This window comes from Phalacrocorax carbo, chromosome 7 (assembly GCF_963921805.1).
Source record: "Phalacrocorax carbo chromosome 7, bPhaCar2.1, whole genome shotgun sequence".
NCBI classification, from domain to species: domain Eukaryota; kingdom Metazoa; phylum Chordata; class Aves; order Suliformes; family Phalacrocoracidae; genus Phalacrocorax; species Phalacrocorax carbo.
In genome coordinates this window covers 39453015-39474665 of record NC_087519.1, presented here as the reverse complement: position 1 = coordinate 39474665, position 21651 = coordinate 39453015, and the positions used below count along the sequence as shown (strand labels likewise).

Below are 21651 nucleotides of genomic sequence, written 5' to 3'. Positions count from 1 at the left end.
GTTTTTGCAGCAGTGGTTTCATTCTGCAAACTGCGTAACTGCTTACCTGCCTCTTGCTTTAAGACAGAGACAAGCCCAACTTCTCCCTGGCCCAGAGCTGTTTTTAAAGACACCGGGTAGTCTAATGAATACTCCTCGTGATGAGTTGCAAATGTTGTTTTAATTGAATCTTCGAAGCCAAAAAGGGGGTGAGGGGCCCATTAAATAAATTATTTTAATATAGCAATCAGATGATGCAGGCAGGCTCTTCTGTGTTTATTAAAAGGCCTAGTCAGCTCAGAGCTCAGCTGTGCGAGAAAAGCCCAGAAAGCCAGCCAGTTTTCCTACTCCACTGCTGTTTTAGGGCCAGATCTCTCTCCCCGAACAGCATATTTTTAAGTGGCCATGTGAATTCTTATTAGGCATCCAAACATAAATATAAAACCATGCTTTGTAAACAGAATTACCCTGCACATAAAATGAGCAAAATACAGTAAGGTCTTTTCTTTTCTTTATCAGGTTACCCAGGCATGCTTTTTTTTTAAAAAAAGTCCACCCACACAGAGAGACTGGGGAATGCCAAAGCTGCGTGAATTTTAATTATGCTAGACATGCAACAAGGGTCTACCTTGTAAAGGATAAAGTTAATAAAACATGGATATGGGCTTAATTCTGCTTAATAAGCAGCCCTGGCAGTGCACATTTTAGATGTAATTTACACAGCGTGGAAATTGGGTACAATTCTTAAGAGGTGTCTGCATGCAGACTTACAAACTCAACAGTGCCTTCCTATTGGAAGAGGTTTGTTGCTATGCTGCTGTAAAATGGTGAATTAGGCCATTCATAATTACTGGCCAGAGATGGGCGTCTTTCTTTTCCCCATTCAACTACAGCAATGCACATATACATTTTAAAGTGGTATTAAATTTAAATCTCTTCCTTAACTTTCATACATGCATTTTCAGCAGCTATGCAGATAAACCAGGGAAAAACCTGCATACACTTCTATCTGTAGTTAGCTCTGTGTGTACAGAATTAGTAAAGCAGAGATATGCCTAATGACTGAATCCGCAGAACATAGCCCATGGCTTTTGAAGGCTCTATGAAAAATAAACAGGATATTCTGTTAGCAACCCTGTGGGAATTATTGCACTTCACTAAGGAAAGATGCCAATAACCTCCGTTTTGACCTAGATAGATCGTTCTGTTTAGGAAGGTAAGGGAATGCAATTCTAGATCTTCTCTCTGTTCAAGCCACCGAAGCCCTGAAATTCAGCCAGGTCTTCATTTTAAACCTCAACACTGAGGACAGAGTGAACAAAACCTCAGAAATTACAGTGTCTTGAAATGTGTGTATTGGCCTCCTTCCACAGTGAGTGCCTGATGCATAGGCTCGTATATGCTTAGGGTGGGGTAGGTGAGTCTAAGCATTGTGAGTCTGATCCTCCAACAGCCATGGGGAGCCTGACCCTCTGCCTAATCCTGTGTGCAGGACGGGGCCTTTCTCCACAAACTGCAGGAGGAGCATTGACATCTCTCTCCAGCATGATCAAAACGCTGTCCTGCTAGTTCATTTTATGAATCAGTGCTATTGTCTCCTTCCCTCTTCATAGTGTGCCATGTGCAGCTTTCCAGACTGGGACTGGAGGTGAGGAGGGAGCCCAGGAGAGAAGAGGCAGGGTAGAAAAATTACATTAAATATAGATACATACATTTGTAAAAAAACAAATTACATGCCTTAAGGAAAAATGCCGTATTGGCCCGGTTTGGTCAAACGATTCGGCTTCCATTGGTGGCAATGAGGAGTGCAGCCCCTGGATCCAGCAGAGCCTAGTTGGTATGGAACAGCGTAGGTTGCACTACCATCAAGAGGAGTAGCTGATACACATGAAAATGGGAGATGTTTTGAGCCCTGTTTACCCAAATGGAAATTGAAGGGGAGAACTTCCACTGGCAGAGACCAAAGCACACAGAGGCTTTTCTGTTTCACTTGGCAGCCCACCATAGGCAACGTTTCATCTGCAAGAATGACAGTGCAGGAGCATGATGAGGTTGGCCTTCAATTCTCCAGCTCAAGACTGCTCTGGGCTTGCTTGGTGTTCATAAAAGCATGGGCTCTTCAGAAATTTTTGTGAAGTTGGGGCATGATCCAAAGTGGTGCAGAGCAGATGCACATGCCAGTAATGTCACCAGGAGTTCATGGCACTGTGCCTGCGTTCAGAACCAAACCCCGTGGACTCCTTGGCCATCTATAAATAAAGACAGACCTGCGTGTTAGCAAATGCAACATTATATTCAGTTTCACAAGCTCTGCTTTAATTTAATTCTAACACTGCAGAAACAGAGAGACCTGACAGAAGCATTTCTTCTTAGAGTTGCAGCAGCCATCTTTTCAGATCCACAAAACACCAGGAAAGAAAAAAAAAAAAACAACACACACACAAAAAAAACCCCCTGTGACCAACTTTATCGCTGATTAGTATCATTTTTAAGTGCTGAGCTGCTGCTCCTAGTTTACAGCTACACGAGAAAACAAATTAGTCGCATGTCAAAATAACTTAAACTTATCTAATATGGGGGGATAAAACAGCATTCTTTAGCCAGAGACTTGAATACTACAGGCAAAGAAGTATCTTTATGTATAGTTGGAAAACCTCTTTCTTGGGAAGATATGAGATTTGCTCACATCCTTTGAAGATGAAGCTTTGGATAATTTGCTGGCGGTTCAGAGAGTGATTCTCTGATTGCAAACAGCTTTCTTTGGGCCATGCCTGTACCTTGTACTGCAACATTCTTTGATGTCAAGTGAAATAATCCAGCAGAGAAAATTAAAATCTGAAGCGTTATAGTTGCAGAAAATGGAAGAAACATCTTTATTGATTGGTACAGTGAAATTTGCTCAAAAAAGTTGGCAGCAGTTGTGGTTTAACCCCAGCCAGCAACTAACCCACACGCAGCCACTCGCTCACTCCCCCACAGTGGGATGGGAGAGAGAATCGGAAGAGTAAAAGTGAGAAAACTCATCAGTTGAGATAAAGACATTTTAATAGCTAAAGCAAATGCCACGTTCGCAGGCAAAGCAAAACAAGGAATTCATTCACTCCCTCCCATCAGCAGGCAGGTGTTCGGCCATCTCCAGGAAAGCAGGGCTCCATCATTGTAATGGTTACTTGGGAAGACAAATGCCATCACTCCAAATTTCCCCCCTTCCTCCTTCTTCCCCCAGCTTTACGTGCTGAGCATGACACCATATGGTGTGGGATATCCCTTGGGTCAGTTGGGGCCAGCTGTCCTGGCTGTGTCCCCTCCCAACCCCTTGTGCACCTCCAGCCCACTCGCTGGTGGGGTGGGGTGAGAGGCAGAAAAGGCCTTGACTCTGTGTAAGCCTTGCTCAGCAGGAACTAAAACATCCCTGAGTTATCAACGCTGTTTCCAGCACAAATCCAAAACACAGCCCCATACTAGCTATTGTGAAGAAAATTAACTTTATCGCAGCCAGAACCAGCACAGTCTCCCAACTGGTTTTTAACATCTTCATCCTTTGTTTTCTCCTGGAGAACCTGATTCCACCTCATTTTGGCATGCATAGGCACTAAGAGTGAAAATCAGGAAGTAATGCCAGAGTTTAGTTACTCTTTATGGACGTAGTGGGTGGTTGTTCCACTTGCCTTTTTTCCCCAATACATTAACATAATTTAGAGCTGAAGTTCCTGCAACAAAGCAGTTACAAAGATTATTTTGCTGAAGTTGATAATTCCCAGGGGGTGTCACCAACAGGTTTAAAATGCCCTCTTCAGCTGGGTACATGCTTCACCCCTACACCTTCAGGACTGGATTAGTCTTGTCCTGCCACTGGTACTTGCCAAAGTGTAACTGGGGCAACTCTTCAGCCTTCCTCTACCCTGACCACTGGATGCTCCCCCAGGTATCTTGGTCATCACCTCCTGGACATACACTCGTTAGCTGTTACTTCAACCTGAAATCTGGAGACCACCGTTCTTACGGCAGCAACATCAGTTACTGCTCTGGATAGCTCAACACATATTTCTGCGCCTTAAATTTTGTCCGGTGCAGTTTTGTGGCTGGAGATACGAGGGAGCCCGTCCAGCTCCTGCGGGTTGGCCCCAGCAGAGCACCTGCTGATAAACTGGTGGTCTGCCGTGGGACCGCTCCAACGAGAGGCAGCCCGTAGTGGCCACGGCCGCAGCCGGCTCCCACGCTCCCCAGACGGGGCACCGACGCCCCCAGCCCCGCAGCGCGGCCCCTGGAGTGCCGGGGGCCGTCGCCCCGTCTCTGCTTGCGCGGAGAAGCAGGTAAAGCCATGGGGATGCTCGGCGGCTCAGGCTGGGTGCTCGGGCGCCTACAGCAGGGGCCGAGGCGGGGGCCGGGGCGGCTGCACAAGGCGCCTGCGGTCGCTGGGAGGGGTCGGGCGGGGCTGCGGCTCCGGGGAAGCCGGGCTCCCCGCGGGGGCGGCGGGCCGGCCCGGGGGCTGCCCGGGCGGGGGGGGCAGAGCTGCCGCGGAGCTGCAGTTGCCTCGCTCTGCCTGCGCGATTTTTCTCATCCAAACCTCGATCACGTAGGATTGCGTAGAGGAGGACTAGCGGGAGCAGCTGCAATTCTCCCCGAGCGCGGAGCCCAGCTCCCGGCCGGCACCGACCCGCCCCGCTCCGCCCGGCCCGGCCGCCGTGGGGCTGCGGGACTCCCCGCCGCCTTGGCAGCAGCCCCACGCGGCGTGGGCGTTCGGGGGGGCTTCCCCGGTCCCTCCCTCCCATCGCCTCGCCTCGCCCCCCCTCCCCTCCCCTCCCCTCCCGGCTGCCGGGCCGGGCCGGAGGATGCGGGCGGGCAGCGGGCGCGGCTCGGCTCCTCCTCGCCCCGCCGCCGTCGGGCGGCACCGCGGAGCATCCTGAGCCCCGCACGGAGCAGCAGCAGCAGCGGCAGCCGCACCCCCCCGCCCTCCTCCTCCTCCTCCTCCTCCCCCTCCTCCTCCTCCCCGCCTCGCGTCGCTCCTCCCGCCGCCGTCCCCGCCGCGGCAGCCGGGCCCGGGGCCGCCCCGGTGCCGAGCGCTGCGCGGCCTCCCGCCGGGCCGGACGATGTGGGTTGCTGCCGTCGGGGAGAGCCGCTGCCGGGGCAGAGGCGGCGAGCAGGGCTGGGGGAGCTGCGCCAGCCATGGCGCTGTGAGCCCGGGGCGCCGAGCTGCGGCGATGTGAGCCCGCACCCGCGGCCGGGACGCCTCTTTTTTTTTTTTTTTTTTTTTTTTTTACTTTTACATTTAATTTTATCGTATCGCCTTTTTTTTCTTTGTTTGCTGGCCTGGTGTTTTTTCCCGTGGCTGCCTTTTCCTTCCCCTCCCGCCCTCTCTGCGAGCGGAGTGGGGAGGGGGGGAAAAGAGGAAGAGGAGGAGTGCAAATAGAAATGCAGCGCGGCTCGCCCTGAGCCCGGCCGCGGGAGCGGAGCGGAGCCGCGGGACGCGTCCATGTGCGCGCATTGCCGCGCCGCGCCTGGGAGCCACCGCGCTGGGGCCGGGGCTCGCCGCGGGCCGGGGGGGCTCTGACTCATCCCACGGCCCCTCGCCGGAGGGCGGCCGGCGGGAGGAAGCGCCGCCGTCTGCGCCCGGGCGGAGCGGAGCGGCGCCGCGCCGCAGGGACCCGCGGATCCTCCGCGCCCCCCCCCAACCCCCTTTGGACACAGCTGCCGCCGGCGGACCTTTGCAAGCGGGGCAGTCGCCTCCCGGATTTACAAGGCGCGGGGAGCCCGGCCGGGGGTCTCGCCGACGGCCGCCCGCGCCGGGATTTGCGCTCCCCGGGGACAGACCCATGGGCGGCGGGGTCCAGCGGCCAGCCATGGTTGTTAGCCCGGGCTCCCTGCTTCGCCTGGCCGGCTGAGCCCTCCCCGGCGCCGGGACTCGGGGCTGCAGCGCGTTAAGCGGGGTGTCCCCGTCCCCCGTCCCCGCGGGGCGCGGCGGCGGCTCGGCCCCAGCGCGCCCGGGCGGCGCCCCCCGGAGCGGCGCGGCGCGGCGCGGAGGGCGCGGGGGGCCCATGAGCGGCGATGGCAGCGGCTATCGCCAGCTCGTTGATCCGGCAGAAGCGGCAGGCGAGGGAGTCCAACAGCGACCGGGTGTCCGCCTCCAAGCGCCGCTCCAGCCCCAGCAAGGACGGGCGCTCCCTCTGCGAGAGGCACGTCCTGGGGGTCTTCAGCAAAGTGCGCTTCTGCAGCGGCAGGAAAAGGCCGGTGAGGAGGAGACCGGGTGAGTACGGCGGGCCGGGGCCGTGGGGACCCGCGCCGCGGCGTGGGGCAGCCCCGACCCCGCCGGGATGGCGGTTCGGAGCGGGGCGGCCGGCCCGGGGCTCTCCCGGCGCTACCGGCTGCTGTCTGGGGACGGGCTTGCTCCGCGCTCAACTTCGGGCGGGATCCTGGCGGGTCTCCTTCGCCGGGGTGGTGGGATGGGTGGGCACGGACCGGCCGCCGGCATCCCTCCGCCCGCCGTCCGAAGCGTGAGCAAAGTGGGTCCTTGGGCCGGAGAGACCCTGCCGCTTAAACCGTGCCAGCCTAACTCAGAATTGTGCATTTCCGCCTCCCTGTAGGTACGCTTTTTAAATAGTCTCCTCTCGTTTATTGCATAATGACAAGGAAATCGATAAACTGAGTATCAGTTAGGATTGTGGTCATTTGATAACCAGATCCATCAAGTGCTACTTCTCGAGCAGAGTTCTGTAGGGAATTTCATTTGCTTTCCAGATGGCAGCTGCACGACTGTTGCACCTAATAGTAGCTTGCAAGGACCTAGAAATGCGTATTAGGCTAGTCTTTTTTTCCTTTCTTTCCTTTGTCTTTCCGTGCGTGTGTGCGCTCAGTCTTGGTTCCTCGCAGAAAACTTCAGCCCTAGTGTACGTGTTGCTCACATTTCCACGATGAAGTCCCACCACCCACAGTTTTAGTTCTGAGCGGTGCTTTGTGCTCTCACCTGTCCTTGGTAGGTGTGAGAACTCAGTACCTGGCAAGAGTAGGCCCTCCATGACTTCTCCGTAGAATTATTATTCTTCCTTTTTTTTTTTTCACTGCTTTAAATCACAAGGTAAGAAAATGATTGGTTTGAGAAGCTGCCGTGAACATGTACTTTTCTCAGATGTCCGTTAGTATCATGGTTAAAAAAGAATGTTACTCAGCTCTTTGTGATGTACCATCAACCTGTGTAACACTCCCATGTTTTCTATATACATTAATATTTTGTTTGTTGATTAGTCTCTTCATGAAGCCCCTTCTCCACATCTGAAGTCTGTCAATCATGACTACAGCATAGTGTCAGAGCTAGCTGAGAGCTGATCTTCTGGTCTGTAGATTGAGGTACATGACCTGTACTCAGGTGAGAAATAAAAAGAAATAGGGGGAAAGCCTGTCACCATGGAAGGCTGTTGTCAACAAAGGGGAAAGAATTAATTACTCTGGATTGCTGTCAGCACCCCTGATTCACAGGCTGTGGGGCAGGGACTATATTTAGCTAGCAAAATGGTTCAAGGCTTGCAATGCATGGGTTAAGCTGTGAAAATCAGACTCTTTAATGGTCTATTTTAAAGCAGTTAACAAAGGAGGATGCAAAATATATGAAATATAGCGTGACTCAAAATATTCAAAGGGAAAAAAGGTGCTTTTTGTTTTTTTTTTCAGTTGACTCAAGTTAGGATGACTGCTAGCTTGCTTGACCATCCTAGGTATTAGTTAATCTGTAAGCCCAGACCAAAAGATGGCTCTTGCCCAAAAAGTGTGTAATTTTGCTCAGGAATCACTCTTTGTAGGATCAAGAGGGGGAGCTGATGAAATCTTTTTCCATTCCTTTCTTCCTCATCTCTATCTGCTATTGAATGTGGACCCCCAAGGACTAAAAAGGTGGGAAGTCAAGACCTGTTACCTAGATAGATTGGTTACCATAGATGCTTTGTCGCATTAAAGTTTGAGTGACTTTTACAGCAGGGTGTGGTTGGTGATTCTTTATTGGTCCTACCACGGTGCTCCCAGCTGCACAGGTCCAATTCTGCTTCCTTTGGACTCAATAAATGCCTGTGAAGATTTGATGAATTTCAAGAATTCCCTCAACTTGCACAGACTTTCATGCTGGGGAAGATGTTCAATAACTTACAGACCAGAGCGATTTGAGGAAGACTTTTTATTGACTTAGAAGAAGGATCAGTGCTACTCAGGATTGTAAAAATAGTGCTCTGCAGTCTTCTGAGCCGTCAGTCAATCACTCATAACCAGTACTGTATTCATTTTGTAAAATTAAAGAAGTAGAGGAATTAAGTTGCTTTGAAGAAAAATTCAAGTGTCCTTTCCTAGGCTATGGACTGTGTCTGCTTTAGTTCCTTGTATCCATCTTTTAAATAGAGATTTAATTCCCTGGTAAATCCTATTCTTGGACTCAGGTGTGCTGCTCAGAAGGCAGCATGTCACTCAGTTTGCTGCTACTCGGATTGTTTATTCGGGAAATGTATTGTGCCCAGATAACTTATTCATTGCAGAGTCGATCTTCTGCATAGAAAATGACATGCAAATGAATTTAAACTGGTTTAAAGAAACGTGCATACATTGTGCAGCGACCTGCAACCTCAGTGATTATGTGTACTTAATGGTATGCTAGCTCAGTAGTTTGCAACTCAGTGAAAGGAACCGTGAGAACCATCCATGTTCAAAAGGGGTACAATCACATTTGGAAATGGTACAGTGCTAGGGGAACTATCTTTGTCTTTTTAAGCATGACCTTAGTTTATGGCTATGGGGAGTAACTGCTGAAATGCTGCACATTTACAGAGTGATTTTTATCTGTAGGCCTCAACAAGTTCTACCAAATAGAGAGGATTCTTCTCATTTTACAGAAGGTGAGACGAGGGCCCAGAGCAGTTACCTGACATAGAGACCCAATTCCTGATGCTCGTTCCAGCACACCATGCTTTGGGCCCCCACTGCCAGTAAGCTTACAGTGCGGCGATGGTGGAGCTGTAGCAACTTGCAGTGTTACAGAAATATAACTGATGGTGGTTCATGTTCCCTTTGCTCTTCCCTTTTGTAAAAACAGCTGTGTGACGTCAATTATGTGTTTTTTCATATGCGACTCAAATGGTGCTGTAACTAAAATATTCGGTAAAGATGTGTGCGAGCAGAGTTACGTTTTGCACTTGGCACCTTGGGCTTCATTTTGCAGCTTGTGTGAAGTGAGAGTGAAACACTCCTACTCTCGTATAGGAGGGGAGAATTTGAACCCGGCAGAAGTTCAGGCTTGCTTGGCAGTGGGCATGAGTAGTTGCAGGTTTTGGCAAGCTATGGGGAACCAGGTCTGCTCAGGGACATCTTGTATCATCACATCTATCAGCAACTAGGGAAAACAGGCTGCAGAAACATCTCATTTGTCAGTTGCAATAAAGAACACGTTGTAAAATGAACACTTGTTTCGTCTGCTTTTTTGATGGGCAATGGCAGCTCTCTCACATGCGTGCTCTATTTTTTTTATATCTCTTGCATGTGTTTGGCTCTAAGATATGATTTTTCAGGTTAAGATAGGCCAAATAAGGATGCTGAGTGCTGTGGACTAAGCTGAAAATTTGGGCACATGGGCTTAATCCTGTTATTGTGAATTAATACAGGTCATTGGCCGCATTTGTGCAGGTGCCAAGCAAAATATGTGTATGCTGAACAGTACCTGTACAATTATATGTATAAAGTACAGCTAGGAAAGATTAAATTATATATTTTGCTCTGACTACAGTAACTTGATAGAGGATACAAAAGAAATTGCTGTACGGCATGGCTTTTTGGTGCAGGTTCAAGAGATGGATCCTTCATCAGAGAATGATGGATCCAAGAGGTGAATGCAAAAGACTAGACAAAGCTGTTCTCTCTACAGGACTTCTCCACCACTAAATGCTTGAACGAAGTAGTTACATCCCCTTTGCGTCTGAATTAAAGCATCCAGGCACATCCCTTCTTCAGCTGTTTTATAACAGGCTGGAAGCCCTCGCTGGTGGATCCAGCTTGTTTGTAAAAGCTGCGGCTGTTGCTTCACCGACTGCCTTCTCAGGCAGAGCTTACCCCAGGGGGCTGGGGTGGAGTTTTTCTTCCGTCGTGCCATGGCCACTGAACAGCTAAGCTGAGGAGTTTGGTGGCCTTGCATGAAGGGGAACAGGCTGGAGCATCAGGCACAGTATCTGTGGGTGTTTTTGGGAAATTTATCAGAGTGAAGCCCACGGAAAGGGTGTCATTACTTGGGGAAACCATATTTGAATTCAGACAGCTTTGGGTCAGGCGGTGCCAGGCACTGTGTCGCATCGTCTCCATCCCTTCAGGTCTTGCTTCTGTAGATAAGTTTCCAGTTGAGAATGCGGAACACAGTCTCAAACAGGTTTTCTACCCCAGGAAAAAAAATTCTGCGTTTTTTTTCTTTTTTTTTTTCCTCCCTGTCTGACATATATTTTGTGCTCCTCCAGGGAAAGGATGCTTTTCCTTAAGGAGTTCTAAAGGCTTCTTCCAAAGTGAAGGAAATGGCTCACACATAGAAAAAAAGCAGTAACTTAAAACACGTTTTCCCTTTGCAGTATTTCTTGTTTTGAATAATAAATGGAGAATTGGAATTTAAAATATGTAGATATTTTTGCAGCAGTATAAGTAAAATATAAGAGCAACTTTAGCTGAAGGACACAGAAGGACTTTGTTCATTCGGAGATTCATTTAAAACATTTGAGAAGTCTGTCATCTCTGCAAGCTGTTAAATTTCCCGAGTTAAATCCTGAAGTCCTTTCTGATTTCATGCAGGGTGAAAATTAGGATTGAAGCTCATGGAAAAAAACCACCTTTTTAGCTCCCCATTCAATTTGCCATAGTCCTTGCCTGCTTTTATAGAGTGGTTCATCTCAGAACAGCTGTAACATCTGCCTAACCTGTGAATTTGGCCCCTCCATTGCTGTAGTGTCCTGATGCTGGCTGCATTATCTCTGCATACAGCTGCTGCTTGCAGTAGGGATCAGGCTGGATCCCAACATTTTTCCATAGCGTGTTTATGTGTGTCTGGGTGTGCATCCAGCCAAGGGGGGTCCATCACATTCTTCTGCCTGCTCCTCTGCAGAATTTGGTGCTGTGCCCCATCTCTAAGGTGAGGCTGGAGGACATGGACATGGCTGGAAATCCTGGCATTGCCTGGCCAGCAAGAGCTCTTATAAATGCTAGGTGAGATGAGGGCATGTATGCCAAGTACCTGGCCAAAAATCAGCCTAGATAACATCCAGGGGAAGGGGGACAGCCTTGAGGGCACATGCTCTCGTTTGGGGCAATCTGTTGTTGGTGAGGTCTACCGTTGGTGCTGTAGGCTCCCTCTGCTCCCGCTGGTGCTAATGAACGCCAAAATAATCAGGAGGGGGGGAAAGGCTCCCTCCTGCTCGTGACAGCTTGGCAGATGGGTTTCATTTTATCAAATCGATCCCCGGGGGTGGTATCGCACACGTTCGTGACTTGCAGATGTGGTAACTGTCACAGTGTATGTGTGTGCTTGGTTACTGGGGGAGGTCAGATAGCAACCTGAAGCTCTCTGGCTCTAAAAGCCGGCTAAGAACTGCAGGCTCCCAGTTTACTCCAGAGCATGGGAAACTCAGTGGCCAGCCCACTTTGCAATACAGCTTGCGAATGAGCATGTCAGTCAGTAAGCCACTTTGTACTAGTTCTGGACTGGATATGGTTGATGCCAAGAAAATCTGTGGAAGTCATCCAAGCTCCTAGAGGGATGGATATCTTCTCTCCCCATGGCCTCAGGGGTAGCTGTGCTTGTGGGAGCAGTGAAAATCATTAGCCCTCAGAGGAGGATCACCATGAGACCAATACAAATGATTGATTCCTCTGTCGCCAGCCAAATGGAAAAGTCGGGGCGAAAAGAGGTTCATGAGTGGTTATTTTCCCTCCCCATAAAATAAAAGATCTGTATAAATCAGTTTATCATTGACTGATAAAACTGTTTTTTGGGAAAAAAAAAGAGGGTGCAATTTTATTTGGAGGATTTTTATATGTGTGTCTTTCTTTAACTTTCAGGTCTACTCTAAATGGAATTTAGAAGTTTTGAAATAAAAAACCAAAAGCTTGAGTTCCAAAAATACTGAAATGAAGACAAGATTCCCTCCCTCCCTCCCGTCCTCCCTCCCTCCCTCCCTCCCATGAATTTAGAATAATTTCAGTAGACCAGATCCAGCAAATTTTAACAGATAAGATATCTATTACCAAAAAAAAAAAAAAAAAAAAAGCAACAGTTTGACTCAGGCAGTGTGGAGAGAGCAGAGGTGCCACGGGAGCTGAAGAGGATGTAAGAAACTCACTCCTGTGAGAGGCAAACATGATCATGAGTCTCACTATGTTGAGGAGCAAGTGCAAACTCACTTGGGCTTATCTTCCTTCTTTCCCCTCCCCAAATGTGAACACCATGAGCTGCCAGATACACGGTGTCCAGGTAGGCGTTTGTTCCATCCCTCTGGCATTCGCTCCATTTGATCCATCCCTCTGAACAGTCATGTGCACATTATTTCTGCGAGTTTCCTACTCCCGCACAGTTGAAGCCAAGCTGTGATTTATTATTATTAAAATCAAAGCAAGAATTTTAACACACTGTCATGCCTTAATTTGTAAGTCTTTTGTGAAGTGACCTGTACCAAAATCATCTACTCTATACCTGGGCTGCAGACACTGCGGTCTACCAGGGAACGGTACCTTTATACCGTGTACTTCTGTTTAACATGTGGTCCATCTCTATTCCCTGGCTAGGGCAATATTTTTCATACTCATACATTATCCTTTCTGAGCATAAAGCAAACTACTACATCTTTTGTTTTACCTTTACCCTGTTCTGACATGTAGCAGAATCCTGAAATAACTCGGCCTTTCCGGAAGCTGGTTTTACTTTGCATCTCTATTAAAAGCTGTAGTAGAGCCATGGACACACTTTGTGCCCCTCACCCAGTGAACACTGCTAGTGGGGTCTCCTGGAACAAATTATTTTTCAAGGGGGTGTTTGTACTTTGAGGGGAGTCAACGTGGACACTGAATTTTTGCAGCATGATAGCAGGGCTGTAGGGCTACAGCTTTCTGACAGTACTGTATCTGAAAATAGCAGCTGCAACACATTTTTAAAATGGTAAACCAGAAGGCAGCTTTCTAGAGAGCTGTGGAACACGACTGTGGTATTCACTGTTCAGGCAGACCATTCCGGCTTTTCCAGCCCCCACGCTGCAGCATAGACAAATATCTGCATGCTTGTTCCAGGTACTGAATTGGGGCTTTCTGAAACCCTGACGGAGCTTATATGGCCGCTGAGAAAATGCAGCTGGATTCACCCTGAAAACTGTCAACACCTCTGCTGCCCCATGCTCATTCCAGCATGTCCTGGCTAAAGGTGGCAGAGGAACAAAGCCACAGGCTTGGAGGCAGGGTGATAGCACAGGGCAGCCAACTCCAGAGAGCCCTTGGTGTCCTCAGGGATGAGCCGTTGGCAGGTTCCCAGTGTGAGGGCTGGGACCATGGGGAAGGCTGGCTTCATGCAGCGCCTCCGGGCATTGCGGCTCCCTGCCCTTTCCCCATGGAGTTGGCTGGGCTGTGAGATGGGGGTTAATGCTGGAAACAGCGTCATCCACTGAACAGGGCTTTGCAGCTCTGTTCCTGCATTTACTCTGTGGCTTTGGGTTCATCCCTTTCTCCCAATATCACAGGAGATGACAGCACTGCTGTGCCTAGGGTCCCTCTAAGGGGATGCCGTATAGTTGTGCTGCTCCCGGCAGACCTCTATGTTTGACGGAGTGTTGAGTTCTTGTGCAAACCCTGGCTTGGGTCAGGGCAAGGGGGGAGGTAGCAATAGCAGCTTCTCTTTCTTCTCAGCAGCGTGTGCATCTGTTGTACCTGAAGTTGTACATGGGAGGAAGTGGGGATTATGTCCAAGGGACACCTTCTTCAGAGTCTGCCTTGCCACAGTGCCCCCTTCTCCTTCAGTGTTACCAAGCACAAGGATGAACTCTGTTTTGGCGGAGTCCTTGGCACTGTCATGTTCCCAAAGAGAAACCCTTAGCTGAGGACCTGTGGCACTTCTCTGGCCAGAAGGTGGGCAGCCGTGGTGAAAGGAGGGACATGGTTGTGCTGCCGCCTGCCTGCGCTTCCCATCTCTCTGGGGCCTTTTCAGTGCATTAGTTCATGTCTGGAGTGCTTGACTCCATTGATAGAGGTCAGAAAAGGGGAGATGGGAAATGGCTGGTTGCCTCCAATGGCAGGGGGCTGGATTTGAGGATGAAGATCCAGGGCTAGATACAGCTGTTATGGTGATGGAGAGCAGAGACCTCATCACACAGGGACATCCGAGGAGCGTGCTGTGTAGAGCTTTCTCCCTGTGGCACTCCTGCCTCACTCTCCCTCCAGCAGTGTGCTCTGTTAAGGGGATGTGTTATATATCCAGTGAACGGCTACATGCTGTGAACCAGCAAAATATCCACAGAGAGGCAATATAATTCTGTTACTTGTTCCTCTTTCCCAGCTGAAAACTGATTGCGGTCATGATAAAGACAAAAAAAAACCAACCCCAAACCCCGAAACATTACTTTCCTGAAATACATAAGCATTATGAATTGAAATGAAGGAAGAAAAGGCCCAGGTCTTGGGGCTAATAAAACATGCTCACTTAATTGATATTTATCTAGAACAGCATAGTTTTCAGTCCCCTCCCCTTCCTGGCTGCACAGATAGTTTCTTTGCTTAGCAGTTGCCACCCATATTGCCCGAACTGCCAAATAAATACATTTCCTCCATTCCCCAAAGCAAAACCGTTTGCAAAAGGTCAAGCAGTATGGGACTGCTGCAAGTAATGCTGGGCTGCAAGGAGCCAGTCCACATCGCCCAGAAAATTGAAAAACAGGGAGAAATTAGCAAAAAACACAGCAGTTTTGGCTTCCAGGGACTGGCTTGGGGTTGGAAAGCACATGCCAGTTGCTGAAGGATGCTCCCTGGGGACTTGGGAGCCGTTGTGCTGCAGAAGATGTGGGGATCACACATTGGCAGGCAAGGGGCTTGGACCGTCCACCCGCTCCCGAGCCGGTCCTTTCCCTGGCACAGCTCCCGTAACTGGATCCGGGTCTGAGTTGCTGGCTGCCTGCACCCTCCGCCTCAGTTATCGATCTGCAGCATCCTCTGGTGACCGACATCACACTCTTGTGGGGATTTTCTGTGACAGTAGCTAAAAAGGCTGGCAGAGCATGCGGTATAACTACCAGTGCTCTGCTGGCTTTTTATAGTTTGTTTTTATGCTCTTCAGTACAGGGTCTGCTGGCTAACACACAGCATCGTTATTTAAAAAATCATAAACATTTATTTTGGCTTGTATTTAATTTCGTTCTGTGCCACTCCTACCTTCTTTGCATCCTTAAACATTTTTTCTACTATTTTTCTTTCTGATTCTTCAAAAACACAGCTCTACTTCCCATTACATAAATTTTAGGTTTTAGAGCTAGAGTCCAATAGCAGCTGCTGAATGATTAGAAACCACGCGGTGAAGTTTGAGAGCTCCTTTGCCTTGAGCCCTCAGGCGGTGAGTGGCTCCTGGGCAGCTGGAGGAGCAGGAGCTGTGTTTGGAGACCTGTTGGAGAGGCAGATTTTCTGTTTTTGCTCCTTCTGGACTGTGTCATCCTGATCACACGCATCCCTGGGGAGGGAGCTCACTGTTTACAGCTCTCTCCTGAGACAGCAACGGGGCAGCCAGTGAAGCTGCCTGTCTTGCTGGAGTCCTTGGGGCCACCTGACATCAGGAACGAGCTGTTTGTAGAGAGATACGAACCATGAAACACCATCCCTATTTAAAACAGAGCTTTAGATGGAATGAGGCGGATGATGGCTTTCTCACACTACGAGTGTTTTCATTAGGTCGAAGGAAACCTCTGACTCAGATGGAAAATTAAAATCATTCTGCAGGTCAAAAAAAGTGTATTTTCACAAAGCAAAAGGAAAGAAGAAGGAACTTTGAGTCACATGGCATGTTTGGGGCATTTTTTAGCATGATCTTGCTCTTTGAAGTGTAATGTTGTTTCAAACCAGTGGCACAAGCAGCACATTCTCTATGCATTTGGGTGTTGTGTAAGCTTTGTCGGAATTTAGTAACATCATAATTTTGGGTCAAAAAAAATGCATGCAAACTGCTACAGGAAGGCTTAAGCTACAATAGTGCAATAAGCAAAATAATGCATGTAATACAACCTGACTGATTCAAGCTTTAATTTTCCCACATCACAGGGTCAGTACCTGTTAAATAAAGAAGCCCCATACCTCTCATCCATTTGGAAAAATGCCGAGGGAGTGCATAAGGAAGACTAGCAAAAGGGGACGTTATTGCCTGGTGTTATTGAATGCTTGCAGAGTGGCACTGGGACCTAAATTTTACCCTGAGTTGCCATCCACTGATTAACCCAGCGCTCTTCTGTGGGCTGTTTTTGGTAGGACCAGATACCCTCCCCAAGACCTCTAGCATCTTAAGCAATTAATTACTGCTTAGTGCTGTTGATAGCATGTTCTGTCCTACATGTAGTCTTTTCTGTAGTGTATTTTGTTTGTATGAGGGACTTCTCGGCGTTTCAGCAGTATTTCAGGCCTGTTGGGTTGGTGGGGGGAAGCAGAGAGATTCAGCGCCTGATAATAGCACAAATCACAGCGCTGTGGCAGGCGTGAACAGTAGGGATGGCGTCTGCTCTGCTCATGTGAGGACTATTAGTTATCTGGTGCCTTGTGTGGGGCACTTCAAGGTGAGGGGAGCTGGGCACTCTGTTGTGGCACCCTTCAACAAACTTGGGGTACAGAAATATGATAACGTCACCAACTCGTCATGTCCTAGAATCAAGGCCGAAGGGATCCCAAAGGTTGAGCAGTCCAGCTGCAGCCCTGCACTGACACCAGACATACATTCCCCAGACAGATGGTTTTTAACCTGTTTTTTACATCCTCCCATGGAGCAAATTCTGGGTAGAAAGAATTTCTTAATATCCATACCAAATCTTTGTAGGAAACCAGGAAGAAATCTGCTTAATTGACAGTGAAGGAGTTTTAACAAAACATAACACAGCCTTTCTAACTCTACAAGCGGCAAAGCACTGCCACAGATTGCCCAGGATTTCTGACCCATCAAACAACTCTTTAGGACATGTCTAGGTGACACGTGGCCCTGTAGGAAGCCATCTCCTCCTCCATCCCCATTTGTAGGGTGAGAGGTGCTGCGGGTGTCGGGAAGAGGGCAGAGCTGGTTTCCCATTTGTCCTTCCTGCCAGCTCCAGGCGGCAAAGCCCAGCAAGCGTCATCTCCGGGCATCATCCTCTGAGCCTGCCTTCTCACCTCCCTTGGGGATAGCACAGCTGTGGCCCCTTCTTTGCCGGTTTGAGCTTTGGGCTCAATCATCCCTCAACCCAAAAGCTCTGTGGCACCATGGTACCTGTTTGCTAAGTATTCGTGCAGCGCTCGAGCTCTCAGTACTGGTGTGGGGAAGGTGTGGATTTTACTCCTGATGTTTCCCCTTTGTGGGCACCTGCCCAGGGGCTGGTGCAGCCCATGGGGGCCAGGGAGAAGCCCCTGTAAAGGGGCACATGCTCAGTTTGTTCAGAGTCGTGTTTGCACCCAAATGAAACGTGCTCTGTGATTGTGGGCTCAGACATAATATTTATGCTATCCTCCGTTTTGCTCTGAGTGAATATGCTGTAATTTTGGCTAATTACACAATATGTCAGCAATAATTGCAGGGTGTTCCTCAAAATAAATAATATATCTTGTGTGCTCTGCTATCCATACTTATGAGCATGCTTTAACCTTCAGTAGCCAAGGCATTGACTGTGCTGGAAAATGACAGCTTAGGAGCTGTAGCTACAATTTCATTTCCATTGAACTTCTCCTTTTTTTTTAATTCCCTTACCTGAAAAAGCTAACCCTGCATAAATTCTGGAACAGCCCTATATCTCTCCTTTATGCTTTCCGTTCCTGTCAGGCTTTGGTTTTCTCCTCATCAGGGCTCAAGTCAATACAGGTGTAGAAGATTGCTCTTAAAAGGGAAATGTTTTGAAATTCTAACTGCTGGTAAAACACACTGGATCAACAGAGCAACACAGACTGTGTCCTGGAGGAGGCAAAGACAAACCCAGGAGTGTAGCTATATGAAGAATTGATTTTTTAGTTCTCTGGTCAAATAAAAGAAGGTTGTGGGGAGGAGGGGATTCAGATCCAATGCAATATTTCATTCTTCTTAAAATGAAACTTTGGCTTTCATCTCCAACTCTTTTAACATCCTCTTTTTTCATTAAATTTCCGAACAAATTTTGTCTCAAAAGAAAAAAAATAAAAACTTTTACCCTTTTCAGATCTCCGTTTTTATCCTGTTAATCAGATGGAGTTTGTATACAACTTCAGCCACTTTCACTCTGAATATTTTTGACAATTAAAATATTGAGCTGAGCAATTTCACCCAGAGGTAATCAACAATTCTGTGCCAGAATAACTGTTGGCATTTAGGCCATCAGTTCTCTTCCACTTGCCATCCCATTGCTTTCACCCGTGGTGGTCTTTGGGGGCCTCTTTTGCCCCTGCAGTGCTGGAGATGACTGTCTCGCCCTTAGTGTGTGTTCAGGGACTGCTCAGAGTGAGTAACTCATGTATCAAATACATTAGTTTGGCATTTACCTTCTAGGAAAACCCATCCAAGATTTTGGACCTCTTTGTCCTTGAGCCTTGGTCCTGACGTGGCTGTCACGTGGGGTTGGGAGCTCGGAGAGCAAGTGAGCTGCGGGGTGACTTAGGGAAGTCCTAACAGGCTCTTACGAAAAGGGTGGCCTGGGAGAGACATGTAGCAGTTGGTCCCATGTTGCACCCCCATTTTTAGTGCCTTATACGAGTCTTTTCTCTGCCCCTTACCTCGGACTTGTATTAACATCTGTGTGAAGCTGATTCCCTGGGTATGGGAGGGCCTGTGTAAATGCCAGTGCAATGCAACCACATCCTTTCCATCTACTCTACAAGTGAGAAGTGTACTTCCCTGGAGGCACTCATCTTTGTAAGAGCAAAGCAGGCATAGTGCAAAGCTTTGCACATGTCTGCTCCTTCATGTCGTGGTTCAGCCCCAGTTGGCAACTGGAGGGGTGCAGGCAGGCAGCTACGCCAGTACTGGAGGCCTAATTACTATTCCTCTTTGCAGGCATCAGCACAGGAAAAGAAATAACTTCTCTGGATGTTCTTTTTGCCTACAAGGTGCCATTCTGCTCTAGTGACTCACTGACGGTGACTGGAGCAATTGCTTTGATGAGTACTGTCACTGGCTTGAGCCCATCATCCCTCTGACTTAGGGAAATGTCATTTTCGGAAGGTTGTCCTTCAAATGTGGAGGCCACCCCTCTCGGCACAGCCTGTTATTTCATGTAATGCATCCTGGAAACACCAGTTGTCTCTCTGTAGTTATTAGCTCTGGGTGGAGATTCGCACTTGAGAGGAGTAAATACATCAGTGTGCCATGCAGCCCTATTGTCCCAGAGTCATTTTCTTCTCAAAATAAATTCCCTGTAATTGGAGGGTACGCTAACCCTGTAATCATTTTGAACTGGAGCTGGGCATGGCCTTCATTCTGCATCACCGGGAAAGGAGTTGGGATCAACTGTTTGGTGCCCCCAGAGTCACAGACCTCAGGAATAAATTTCTTAGCATCAGTCAGTCAGTCTGTTTATATCTCTCCATCCTACTCACAGGCTGGGTGACGTGCCCGTGTGTTAAGCTGAATGGCTGTATCTAAACTGAAGGGGTTTGTGGTGGCTTTGGAAAGTGGGGCTGGATGCCTGGCTTTGTTACAGAGCCCCTCCTGATGCTTGAGCAGCCACCATTGCCCACCATGATGTGATCCTCTGTGCAGGCAGCCTGAGGAGGTGTCCAAATGCAAGTATCACCAATGCTCCTTGCCTCCTCTGGCTCTGCAGCGCACACATTTATTTCCCCTCTCCCTGCCTGTTCCTCAGGATGCTACAGGCTGCATAGCCCAGTCCCTCCAGCCACCTGCTGTGGGCTTCCTCCAGGCAGAGCACGTCCTTCTGCTCTGAACAATTTTGCTGAGTTTAGACATGGAACGAGTGGAAAACATTTTGCGGGGCTGGGAAATGTCCTACTTGCCTCTGCCTGTGTGCTTTCCTGTACTCGGTGACTCTTGTGGCAGCTGAAAATGCTCAGCACTTTGCAGCAGGATTTCCTATCTCCATACCTGAGTGACACAGTTGAAGTGTCCTCCAGGATCCCTGTGTGCGGCTCAGCAGTCACACATGTGCAGCATCTGCTAAAGGCTCATGCTCTGCCGTGGTCACAGCTTGGAAGAGTTGGGCAAGGTGTTCAGCTGCGGGAAACACCCCTGGTCTTCAAGGGCAGCAGCTCCTGTCGCAGCTGCAAGTGCTGTTATTCCTGAGTTTCCCAGTTTGGGTGGATTCAGTGAATCATCGTAGTGAGTTGAGCTATTAAACTTATGCCAACAGTGTTGCATTTAATTGGAGACAGTCACTTACTTCATCTTAACTCCAAACACCCTGGAGAACTTAGCAGCTCCTGGATGGGAAAAAACCCAACATTTTTCTCCCTCAGCTTTTCATCTTCTCTTTCTCCCTGAGTTCTGTGCTGATGCCTGTCACCATAGTAATCTGCATGGAGCTCACTGATGCATTTTTGTGCCAAGTTAATACAAGCCTTCATTAATACTGTACTTCCGAAGGAGGGATTTCGGTGCCCTTCTCTGTCTGCATCTGTTTGCAGTATTTGGCTTATCGAGTATTCTGGAACCCATCCTTTTCAGGGGAGGGGAAATGCAGTTTCTGTGGTGGCACTTTAAACATGGAGTTAATCTAAGTAAATTAGGAGCAGTTTATGCTCTGACTTGAATGCTGGTTTTGGTGCGTTAAGGATTTCAGTGCTGGTTGGGTGAGTCATAAATCAACCTCCCATTATGACAGCCACAGCCTGAATGGGGGAAAATAAGAATAATGGAATGTGTAAATTCCAGGCTAAAATGTTTAATTGCAATAAACAAATGTTTAAAGAACATTTAGATGAAATATGCTCCTGAGATGTATTACAGGTCCCATGTTTTCAGTCACATCCTCAGCAAGACTGTTGCACAGGCACAGAAGAGTCAGCAGTACGCCCAGCTATGGTTCAGATCGGGGCTGCAGATGCTTTCTCCCTGTGCCAGACCAATGTCCTTAGCAGGTACCAGAGGGGCTGTTTCGGGCGCCTGCCGCTGGCATCTCTGACAGTCCTGCTGTGCTACAACCAGGCAGAGGTGTTGAGTCAGAGCGCGTCCCGCTGCAGAAAAAAAGAGCAAATGGGCAAGTCTCCCGTTGATATTACGCAGTAGGTGCCTTTCTTCCACCTCACTGCAGGTTGCTGAATATAAAATGGCTGCTTGCCTCCTGAGCTAGTGGAGTCCTCTATTGTTTGACAGCTTGTTGCATGGAAAACAGTAAACCCAAGAGCTTCAGGGTTTATGCCATAACCAACAGAAAGTGTCGCTGGCTCCCAGAACAGTGACTTCTGGAGTCGATTTCAAAGCGGTTCTGCACCAGCAACCTCGAGCAGAGGCCTGTCTGCCAACCAGAGCATTGCTATGAGTTGCAAGAATCCTCAGAGCCA

The 21651-nt window shown here is 48.8% G+C and overlaps 1 protein-coding gene across 3 annotated transcripts in view; it reads left to right on the top strand.

The window, feature by feature from the left end:
• The window catches only part of FGF12 (fibroblast growth factor 12), a 238734-nt gene that overhangs the window by 121102 nt on the left and 95981 nt on the right, over positions 1-21651 (top strand). The window contains exon 1 of one of the 3 annotated variants that reach the window (XM_064457596.1): positions 4969-6223. The exons of 1 other annotated variant lie outside the window; for it this stretch is intronic. In XM_064457596.1, coding sequence (XP_064313666.1) covers positions 6025-6223 — 199 coding nt within the window. In that variant the 5' untranslated portion in view covers positions 4969-6024. Of the gene's footprint in view, positions 1-4968; positions 6224-21651 lie in introns of those variants that run through there. One more of the 3 variants, XM_064457597.1, reaches the window with a different exon arrangement.